Below are 12,412 nucleotides of genomic sequence, written 5' to 3'. Positions count from 1 at the left end.
TGACATGCACTATCAACTGTGGGACCTTATATAGACAGGTGTGTACCTTTCCAAAACATGCCCAATCAATTAAATTTACCACAGATGGACTCCAATCGTTGTAGAAACATCTCAAGGATGATCAATGGAAACATGATACACCTGAGCTAAATTTCGAGTCTCATAGCAAAGGGTCTGAATACTTATGTTAATAAGGTATCTGTTTTTTATTGTTGATACATTTGCAAACATTTACAAAAAACCTGTTTTCACTTTGACATTATGGGGTATTGTGTGTAGATTGCTGAGGATTTTTATTTATTTAATAAATTTTTGAATAAGGCTGTAATGTAATAAAATGTGGAAAAAGTCAAGAGGTCTGAATACTTTCCGAAGGCACTGTATGTAATGGATAACGGAACAATCATGTGGGCTTTTTTGGGCTTGGGCTTATGACATTTCTTTAATGTAGGGCTCATAAAATGTATTTAATGTATGGCTCATCAGGCTCAGGTAGCATCAGGCTTGAATTTTCGATCAAAGCTCTAATCAAATCCAGACATATTTATATGCTTTATAATGCTTTTGAATGACACTTCCGGTTTTGGCGAGAAATACTGGGTTACCCGGGAGAAAAGTGATTTTTTCTCGGGATGGATAATTTGTAAAATATTGGGAAAATATTCAACCCTAGTGTGGCTGAAATAGCCGAATCCACTAATTTGAAAGGGTGTCCACAAACTTTTGTATATATAGTGTAGCTAGCTGATCCCAGATCAGTTATCTCTGTGGACAAGGCAGCAGATGTGGCTCAGGGTGGAGGGCTCCAGTGGGACTGTGATCAGCCCAGGTATGCAGGGGAAGAGAGGATGGAGGAGAGGAGAGGAAGGAGGAGACAAGAGACGGAGGGAAGAGAGGAGGAGAGGAGGACGACAGGAGAGCAGAGGGTGTATTTACGGCATCATTCTGCAGTACTACCTCTACAGTGGGTTGTAGTAGCTGTTAACTTGATGAAATCCCTACTCGTCTTCTGTTGTTTACCATGGAAGCCTGGGAAGGCACAGAGGCTGTCTTAGTGTTAAGGTCAGGGGAGAGAGTCTATCACAGCTGGACTGCTTATATGGGCTTCCTCTCTGGAGGGAGGAAGTAGTTATATAGAGAGGATCTGTGGTGAGACTCCTGTGTGGTTGTTCCTAGCACCTAATTCCTTGGCCCTGTCAGTAAACCAAGAGTAAAAGAGAGAAGCAGAGGACCAGTGCTGATGACAAACACATATCAATGCTGATGTTGAAGAGAGAGAGCTTTGTCTCTTCACCTTAAATATCCACTCCTCTTGTCCTTATGTTGCTGGCATCCTATCTGCTCCATATAGACAGGTGTGTGTGTGTGTGTGTGTGTGTGTGTGTGTGTGTGTGTGTGTGTGTGTGTGTGTGTGTGTCTGTGTGCCTGCGAAGTGTGTGTGTCCTTATATTACTGTGTGATTGTGTAAATCCCCTCACACAGAGATGTGCCCGTCTTTATCCCATAGCCCAGAAAACCCTGTCCTCTGTTACTAGAGGGCATGCATGTGGCAGCACTGTGCACAATTAGTGCCAGCCAGGACAGAAGAGGAGGGGGCAGGACATAAGAGGAAGGAGCAGGACAGAAGAGGTGGGGCAGGACAGAAGAGGAGGGGGCAGGACAGAAGAGGTGGGGCAGGACAGAAGAGGGGGGGAAGGACAGAAGAGGAGGGGGCAGGACAGAAGAGGAGGGGGCAGGACAGAAGAGGAGGGGGCAGGACAGAAGAGGAGGGGGCAGGACAGAAGAGGAGGGTGCAGGAGAGAAGAGGAGGGAGCACGACAGAAGAGGTGGGGCAGGACAAAAGAGGTGGGGCAGGACAGAAGAGGAGGGGGCAGGACAGAAGAGGAGGGGGCAGGACAGAGCAGCAAAGCCACTGTTTGGCTCTGATGTTGGCGTAACTCTGAGAATACAGTTACAATATGACATAATGGCAGTAGTTACAATAACAGCTTTACTGTTACAATAGGACATAACGGCAGTAGTTACAATAACAACTTTACAGTTACAATAGAACATAACGGCAGTAGTTACAATAACAGCTTTACAGTTACTTTAAACTAATCGGCAGTAGTTACAATAACAGCTTTACAGTTACAATAGGACATAACGGCAGTAGCTACAATAACAGCTTTACAGTTACTTTAAACATATCGGCAGTAGTTACAATAACAGCTTTATAGTTACAATAGGACATAACGGCAGTAGTTACAATAACAACTTTACAGTTACAATAGGACATAACGGCAGTAGTTACAAGAACAACTTTACAGTTACAATAGGACATAACGGCAGTAGTTACAAAAACAGCTTTACAGTTACAATAGGACATAACGGCAGTAGTTACAATAACAGCTTTACAGTTACAATAGGACATCACGGCAGTAGTTACAAGAACAGCCCTACAGTTACAATAGGACATCACGGCAGTAGTTACAATAACAGCTTTACAGTTACAATAGGACATAACGGCACTAGTTACAATAACAACTATACAGTTACAATAGGACATAACGGCACTAGTTACAATAACAACTATACAGTTACAATAGGACATAACGGCAGTAGCTACAATAACAGCTTTACAGTTACTTTAAACATATCGGCAGTAGTTACAATAACAGCTTTATAGTTACAATAGGACATAACGGCAGTAGTTACAATAACAGCTTTACAGTTACAATAGGACATCACGGCAGTAGTTACAATAACAGCTTTACAGTTACAATAGGACATAACGGCAGTAGTTACAATAACAGCTTTACAGTTACAATAGGACATCACGGCAGTAGTTACAATAACAGCTTTACAGTTACAATAGGACATAACGGCAGTAGCTACAATAACAGCTTTACAGTTACTTTAAACATATCGGCAGTAGCTACAATAACAGCTTTACAGGTACTTTAAACATATTGGCAGTAGTTACAATAACAGCTTTACAGTTACAATAGGACATAACGGCAGTAGTTACAAAAACAGCTTTACAGTTACAATAGGACATAACGGCAGTAGTTACAATAACAGCTTTGCAGTTACAATAGGACATCACGGCAGTAGTTACAATAACAGCTTTACAGTTACAATAGGACATCACGGCAGTAGTTACAATAACAGCTTTACAGTTACAATAGGACATAATGGCAGTAGTTACAATAACAGCTTTACAGTTACAATAGGACATAACGGCAGTAGTTACAATAACAGCTTTACAGTTACAATAGGCCATAACAGCACTAGTTACAATAACAACTATACAGTTACAATAGGACATAACGGCACTAGTTACAATAACAACTATACAGTTACAATAGGACATAACGGCAGTAGCTACAATTACAGCTTTACAGTTACTTTAAACAAATCGGCAGTAGTTACAATAACAGGTTTACAGTTACAATAGGACATAACGGCAGTAGTTACAATAACAGCTTTACAGTTACAATAGGACATAACGGCAGTAGTTACAATAACAGCTTTACAGTTACAATAGGACATAACGGCAGTAGTTACAATAACAGCTTTACAGTTACAATAGGATATAACGGCAGAAGCTACAATAACAGCTTTACAGTTACTTTAAACATATCGGCAGTAGTTACAATAACAGCTTTATAGTTACAATAGGACATAACGGCAGTAGTTACAATAACAGCTTTACAGTTACAATAGGACATAACGGCAGTAGTTACAAAAATAGCTTTACAGTTACAATACGACATATCAACAATAGTTACAATAACAGCTTTACAGTTACAATACGACATATCGACAGTAGTTACAATAACAGCTTTACAGTTACAATAGGCCATAACGGCAGTAGTTACAATAACAGCTTGACAGTTACAATACGACATAACGGCAGTAGTTACAATAACAGCTTTACAGTTACAATAGGACATAATGGCAGTAGCTACAATAACAGCTTTACAGTTACAATACGACATATCAACAATAGTTACAATAACAGCTTTACAGTTACAATAGGCCATAACGGCAGTAGTTACAATAACAGCTTTACAGTTACAATAGGACATAACGGCAGTAGTTACAATAACAGCTTGACAGTTACAATACGACATAACGGCAGTAGCTACAATAACAGCTTTACAGTTACAATAGGACATAACGGCAGTAGTTACCATAACAGCTTAACTTTGAGAAAAATAGCACAAACCACCGCCTCTGTTTGCCTTTTTTTTTAAATATAATTATTTAAGGCTACTGTAGCTACATCATTTGCCTCTCTCGACCGCTGCTCACGCTATGAAAACCACCTCTCTTCCGGAGTTCAGGAGATGTCCTGGTAGCGGGCTGCCTCTCTCTTCCTTAGCGTATGAACGCAGTGTGGCCATGGGAGATTGTCAGCTTCCTGGCTAGCACGGTGACAGTAGGACCAAGGTGTGAGCGGGTTTGGCATATGAGGGCAGAGCCGGGCCAAGAGAGGTCTCTGTTTAGACTGCTAAGCTAAGCACTACTGTAGCTAACTCCATGGAGGAGACTGGGTAGAGTGAAAGGATGTGGTTGGCAGGAATAGCGAAGGCAGAAGTCTTAGCTTAATGTATCGTTATCTACTTAGATTAGCTCTGCTCCTATGACTAGGACCCTGTGCTACCTGCTGGGGTTTAGTCACCCTAGATGCCCCCTCAAGCAGGAAAACTCAGACTGAGACATGGTTTCACTAAATGCTATTTAATGGTGGATAAACAGTGTGCGTACTCTCTTCTTCACAAGTGGGTTTTTTCCCTCCATTTGTTGACAGGATTGTGAGTAACTCTCTCTTTCTCCTCCCCAGCCATATTCAACCTCATTCCAGTGGGGCTTCGAGTTGTGGCCATCCAGGGAGTGCAGACCAAGCTCTACCTGGCCATGAACAGCGAGGGCTTCCTGTACACATCAGTAAGTCTCCCCAACCTTCTTCTGTGTGTGTCTGTTGTCAATGAGTCAGTGTGTGACACAGGTCTTGTTTGTCCTCTGTTGCTCAGTGGATGTAGTTGGAGTCTCCCTGACTACTCTGTTGAAGAGCCCCTGTCTGGGAGAAAGTCACCACACACACACACACACACACACACACACACACACACACAGCAGATGTCATCAGAGTGCGTAGCTGAACATTGTATGCTGGAAAACACTTGGTTTGTTCTTTTTGATTAAAACAAAAACGCTATTCATAAATACGACTACAGAACTTGTTTTTGCGTGGATTCCACGACGCGGTTAGCGTCAGGTTGAAGCCTGCTTGACAGAGACACTAAGCTGCTAGCCATCAAGCTAATGAAGTTGGTACCAGATGAGTTTTGCAATGGAGCCCTCTTTGTCTGGAGAACTAAATGAACGGTTCTAGCGCTGTAGGAGCTGTATCTATTACGCTTTGTTTCGGGACAAACCGGATCACTCTGAGTTCCAATGCGGCAATTGTTTACTTGCCGAGGATTATAGGCTTGAGGTGCCTTCCTTGATCACGCAGTTCGCCAGCTTACGTAAGAAACTGGGGAAAAACGCAGAGTGGAATGTTTAAATTTTCTACGCCGGTGGCTGGACGGCATTCGCGCTTGTTGGATGCATCTCCGCCTTGTAGTTTGTCATTATCCGACTGGCCAGTGTTGCCCGAAGCTCCCCCATCTGATAGCGCCGTCGAAGGAGCACAGCATGAGGAGAAAGGCAATCAACGATGGTCGCATGCCACGAGCCGTGGAAGCCGAAGACAGCAACCTCCCGCAAAGCAGTCTACACTCCCAATGAGAGGCCCGGAGCAGATACAAACAACGAATAGTTTCGCCGTCCTGGAGCCTGATCTTCCTGCACCTTCGTCGCTGGGGGTGCCTGTGTCTGCGGCCACAGTGCCTACTACTACGATTTCGAAGTCGACGTCGGCAACCTTCTGTCCCTGCTCTGGATCGAGCGGCAGCTCTGAACAGTTAAAGAACTGATTAACTCTCTGCTAGACACTAACAAAAAACCTATCATGTCTGGCCCTGTGCCCTCTCTGAATCGTGGCATTGAACACTTTAGCAGGATTCTTGCTCTTCACAACTGGCTGCATGATTATTGCAGCTCAATGGGTGTAACTGTTGTTGACAATTTGGATACCTTTTGGAATCAAAACACGTTTTATAAGGAGGATGGGATCCACCCAAATCATTTGGGTTCCTGGATCCTTTCACAGCATTATAAGGCTGCGTTGAGACAATGAATTAGCAATGACCCAAGCCCAGCTCAGCTAATCCCTACCAATGTGAAGCAGAGTTGTCAAAATGCTTCAGCAAATGTACATTACACCAGGGTCGTCGGTAGACACAATATAAGTTGTGCCTAATTTATGTCCCTCTAACTGCCCTGAATACCTCTACTGATCCTACAGCTATTGTATGCAGTAATCATGTGCTTTAGAACCAGATTTATACTGTTAGCACTGAGCCGGTGTGCCCAAGGAGGAAGTCCACTGTGTGCAGCTCACCATGCATAAAGATAAAAACATGACCACATCTACTGCTGCTAAGCTTCCCAGTAAAGCAATAAAAATAAGTAAGCATCCCAGAAGAAAAATGCTCAAAATAGCCCACGTTAACATATGTAGCTTAAGAAACAAGGTTCATGAAATCAATAATTTGCTAGTAACAGATGACATTCATATTCTGACAATCTCTGAAACTCATTTAGATAATACCTTTGATGATACAGTGGTAGCAATACAAGGTTATAACATTTACAGAAAAGATAGAAATGCCAATGGTGGAGGTGTTGCTGTTTATATTCAGAACCACATTCCTGTGAAGACTAGAGAGGATCTCATTTTAAAAACTGTTGAAGTAATATGGCTACAGGTTCATCTGCCTCACCTAAATCCCATTCTGGTGGGAAGCTGCAATAGACCACCAAGTGCTAACAGTCAGTATCTGGATAACATGTGTGAAATGCTTGATAATGTATGTGATATCAATAGAGAGGTATACTTTCTGGGTGATTTAAATATTCACTGGCTTTCTCAGGCTGCCCACTCAAGAGAAAGCTTCAAACTGTAACCAGTGCCTGCAACCTGGTTCAGGTTCAGGCAACCTACCAGGGTAGTTACAAACAGTACAGGAATTAAATCATCAACATGTATTGATCATATCTTTACTAATGCTGCAGAGATTTGTTTGAAAGCAGTATCCAAATCCATTGGATGTAGTGATCACAATATAGTAGCCATATCTAGGAAAACCAATGTACCAAAGGCTGGGCCTAATATTGTGTATAAGAGGTCATACAATACGTTTTGTAGTGATTCCTATGTTATTGATGTAAAGAATATACAGCTCTGAAAAAAATTAAGAAACCACTGCATATTTTTCTTAAATCAGCATCTCTACATGTATGACAGCCATTCCATTCCAGTGTCTGTTGAATTCCAACACAGGCACACTTCATTCTACTGAATTAGGTACTGATTAGGTGATCACATGAACCAAATCTTATTTAACGAGGAAAAGTATCAAAACCACTGCTGTGGTCATCACTATCCTCTTGCAATAGGACCAGCTGGATGGCAAAAACTGTGCTAATAGTACCTCAAAAGTAATATTAATCAAAAAAGAACTATGGACCATGCCAAAAGAGTTGAAAAGGAAAGTTTTGAGTGAGGAAAAGAAGGGTTCAATTCTGGCTTTACTGGCAGAGGGATACAGTGAGCGTCAGGTTGCTTCCGTCCTTAAAATTTCAAAGACGGCGGTTCATAAGAACAAGGTCAAGCAGCAGACATTGGGGACAACAAAGCTACAGACCGGCAGAGGGCGAAAACGACTCTCTACTGACCGGGATGACCGCCAACTCATTTGAATGTCACTCAACAACCGTAGGATGACATCAAGTGACCTACAAAAAGAATGGCAAACGGCAGCTGGGGTGAAGTGCACGGCGAGGACGGTTCGAAACAGGCTCCTAGGGGCAGGGCTGAAGTTGTGCAAGGTTAGAAAAAAGCCCTTAATCAATTAGAAGCAAAGAAGAGCCAGGCTGAGGTTTGCAAAAGACCATAAGGATTGGACCGTAGAGGACTGGAGTAAGGTAATCTTCTCCAATTTTCAGCTTTGCCCAACACCTGGTCATCTAATGGTTAGACGGAGACCTGGAGAGGCCTACAAGCCACAGTATCTCGCACCCACTGTGAAATTTGGTGGAGGATCGGTGATGATCTGGGGGTGCTTCAGCAAGGCTGGAATCGGGCAGATTTGTCTTTGTGAAGGACGCATGAATCAAGCCACATACAAGGTTGTCCTGGAAGAAAACTTGCTTCCTTTTGCTCTGACATTGTTCCCCAACTCTGAGGATTGGTTTTTCCAGCAGGACAATGTGCCATGCCACACAGCCAGGTCAATCAAGGTGTGGATGGAGGACCACCAGATCAAGACCCTGTCATGGCCAGCCCAATCTCTAGACCTGAACCCCATTGAAAACTTCTGGAATGTGATCAAGAGGAAGATGGATGGTCACAAGCCATCAAACATAGCCGAGCTGCTTGAATTTTTGCGCCAGGAGTGGCATAAAGTCACCCAACATCAATGTGAAAGACTGGTGGAGAGCATGCCAAGACGCATAAAAGCTGTGATTGAAAATCAGGGTTATTCCACCAAATACTGATTTCTGAACTCTTCCTAAGTTAAAACATTAGTATTGTGTTGTTTAAAAATGAACATTAACCCATTTTCTTTGCATTATTCGAGGTCTGACAACACTGCATCTTTTTTGTTATTTTTTGCAAATGAATGCTCTAAATGACAATATTTTTATTTGGAATTTGGGAGAAATGTTGTCAGTAGTTTATAGATTTTTATTTAAAATTTTACCCAAACACATACCTATAAATAGTAAAACCAGAGAAACTGATAATTTTGCCGTGGTCTCTTAATTTTTTCCAGAGCTGTATGTTGGTCCGTGGTGTGTAATGAGGAGCAAACAGACACTGCACTTGACACATTTATGAAATTGCTTATTCCAGTTACTAATAAGCATGCACCCATTAAGAACATGACTGTAAAACCTGTTAAATCCCTGTGGATTGATTTGGAATTGAAAAATTGTATGGTTGAGAGGGATGAGGCAAAAGGAATGGCAAATAAGTCTGGCTGCACAACCGATTGGCAAACGTATTGCAAATTGAGAAATCATGTGACTAAACTGAATAAAAAGAAGAAGAAACTACACTATGAAACAAAGATAAATGACATAAAGAATGATAGTAAAAAGCTTTGGAGCACCTTAAATGAAATTTTGGGAATGAGCCATCATTCATTGAATCAGATGGCTCATTCATCACAAACCAACTGATATTGCCAACTACTTTAATGATTGTTTCATTGGTAAGATTAGCAAATTTAGGCATGACATGCCAGCAACAATTGCTGACACTAGACATCCAAGTATATCTGACCAAATTATGGAAGACAAGCACTGTAATTTTGAATTCCGTAAAGTAAGTGTGGAAGAGGTGAAAAAATTATTGTCTATCAATAATGACAAGCCACCGGGGTCTGACAACTTGGATGGAAAATTACTGAGGATAATAGCGGACGATATTGCCACTCCTATTTGCCATATTTTCAATTTAAGCCTACTAGAATGTGTGTGCCCCCATGCTTGGAGGGAAGCAAAAGTCATTCCGCTACCTAAAAATAGTAAATCCCCCTTTACTGGCTCAAATAGCCGACCAATTAGCCTGTTACCAACCCTCAGTAAACTATTGGAAAAAACTATGTGTTTGACCAGATACAATGCTATTTTACAGTAAACAAATTGACAACAAACTTTCAGCATGTGTCACGATCGTTTACGGATGAGACGGACCAAGGCGCAGCGTGATATGCATTCATATTTATTGACGACTAAACACAAAACAACAAGTCCAAGGTAGACAAATAACATACCTCACACGGAACAAGATCCCACACCCCACTAGTGCCAACAGGCTACCTAAGTATGGTTCCCAATCAGAGACAACGAGCTACAGCTGCCTCTGATTGGGAACCACCCTGGCCAACATAGATCTAAACGATCTAGAAACTAACATAGATAAACCCAACACAGAAAATACACACCCTGACTCAACCAATACAAGTCCCTAGAGTCAGGGCGTGACAGTACCCCCCCCCCCCCCCCCCCCCCCAAAGGTGCAGACTCCGACCGCGCCACATCAACCTAACAGGGTAGGGGCCGGGTGGGCATTCCACCTTGGAGGCGGATCCGGCTCCGGAGTGGAGCCGCTGGCCGGAGCTGGACTGGACCCCGGTGGAGCGGATTGCTCTGGCTCCGGAGTGGAGCCGCTGACCGGAGCTGGACCAGGCACCGGTGGAACAGGCACGGGCCGTGCCGGACTGGACACACGCACCACTGGCTTGGTGCGGGGAGCAGGAACGGCCGGACTGGGCTGACGACGCGCACTCCTGGCTTGGTGCGGGGAGCAGGAACGGGTCGGACTGGGCTGACGACCCGCCCCACTGGCTTGGTGCGGGGAGCAGGAACGGGCCGGACTGGGCTGACGACGCGCACCACTGGCTTGGTGCGGGGAGCAGGAACGGGCCGTACCGGACTGGCGACGCGCACCACTGGCCTGGTGCGGGGAGCAGGAACAGGTCCGGGCCGGGCTGGTGACGCGCACCACTGGCTTGGTGCGAGGGACAGGAACAGGTCGGACCGGGCTGGCGACGCGCACCACTGTCTTGGTGCACGGGGCAGGAACAGGCCGGGCCGGGCTGGCGACGCGCACCACTGACTTGGTGCGAGGGACAGGAACAGGTCGGACCGGGCTGGCGATGCGCACCACTGGCTTGATGCGAGGAGCAGGAACGGGCCGAACCATACCGGGAACACCCACCACTGGCTTAGTGCGGGAATCAGGAACGGGCCGGACCGGACTGGCGACACGCACCACTTGATTGGTGCGAGGAGCGGGACTGGGTTCCTTCATTAACCCCCGCTCCTTCTGCTGCCTAACCAGCTCCTCTCGCCGTGCCTCTACACTTTCCTTCTGTTCCCTCTGAACCAATGACCCCCTTAATCTAGCGGCCTCCTCTGCTAAACGGCTGAACCGCTCTATCGCGGCCTCCTGCTGCCTCGTCGTCCACGGCATGAGCCCCCCCTAAAAAATGTTTGGGCTTGTCTCTCCCCCGTGATCATGGCCTCCATCCATCTTGCCAGACTCTCGCTCGTCTCCTCCCAAGTCCATCCTCTCTCCTCGTCACGCTGCTTGATCCAGGATTGGTGGGATCTTCTGTCACGATCGTTTACGGACGAGACGGACCAAGGCGCAGCGTGATATGCATTCATATTTATTGACGACTAAACACACGACAAAACAACAAACAAAACGTGAAGTCCAAGGTAGACAAATAACATACCTCACACGGAACAAGATCCCACACCCCACTAGTGCCAACAGGCTACCTAAGTATGGTCCCCAATCAGAGACAACGAGCTACAGCTGCCTCTGATTGGGAACCACCCTGGCCAACATAGATCTAAACGATCTAGAAACTAACATAGATAAACCCAACACAGAAAATACACACCCTGACTCAACCAATACAAGTCCCTAGAGTCAGGGCGTGACAGCATGCTTATAGAGAAGGACATTCAACAAGCACAGCTCTTACACAAATGACTGATGATTGGCTGAGAGAAATTGTGCGGGCTGTTTTGTTAGACTTCAGTGCGACTTTTGACATTATCGATCATGGTCTGCTGCTGGAAAAACGTATGCTATATTGTGGATACAGAGTTACCTGTCTAACAGAACACAGAGGGTGTTCTTTAATGGAAGCCTCTCCAACATAATCCAGGTATAATCAGGAATTCCCCAGGGCAGCTGTCTAGGCCCATTACTTTTTTTCAATCTTTACTAATGACATGCCACTGGCTTTGAGTAAAGCCAGAGTGTCTATGTATGCGGATGACTCAACACTATACATGTCAGCGACTGAAATGACTGCAACACTTAACAAAGAGTTGCAGTTAGTTTCAGAGTGGGTGGCAATGAATAAGTTAGTCCTAAATATTTCTAAAACTAAAAGCATTGTATTTGGGACAAATCATTCACTAAACCCTAAACCTCAACTAAATCTTGTAATAAATCATGTGGAAATTGAGCAAGTTGAGGTGACTAAACTGCTTGGAGCAACCCTGGATTGTAAACTGTCATGGTCAAAACATATTGATACAACAGTAGCTAAGATGGGGTGAAGTATGTCCATAATAAAGTGCTGCTCTACCTTCTTAACAGCACTATCAACAAGGCAGGTCCTACAGGCCCTAGTTTTGTCACACCTGGACTACTGTTCAGTCGTGTGGTCAGGTGCCACAAAAAAGGACAATTGGCTCAGAACAGGGCAGCACGGCTGGCCCT

General features: G+C 44.4%; 1 protein-coding gene across 2 annotated transcripts in view; it reads left to right on the top strand.

The window, feature by feature from the left end:
- The window catches only part of LOC311105349 (fibroblast growth factor 13), a 175,126-nt gene that overhangs the window by 139,048 nt on the left and 23,666 nt on the right, over window positions 1-12,412 (top strand). For both annotated transcript variants that reach the window (XM_084147473.1, XM_084147474.1), the window contains one exon: window positions 4,832-4,935. In XM_084147473.1, the coding sequence (XP_084003599.1) occupies window positions 4,832-4,935 (104 nt within the window). The remainder of the gene's footprint in view (window positions 1-4,831; window positions 4,936-12,412) is intronic.

This window comes from Coregonus lavaretus, assembly GCF_964263955.1.
Source record: "Coregonus lavaretus genome assembly, chromosome: 29".
In the NCBI taxonomy this organism is placed as follows: Eukaryota; Metazoa; Chordata; class Actinopteri; order Salmoniformes; family Salmonidae; genus Coregonus; species Coregonus lavaretus.
The sequence above is the reverse complement of the archived record's forward strand: the minus strand, read 5'-3'. Positions and strand labels throughout refer to the sequence as shown.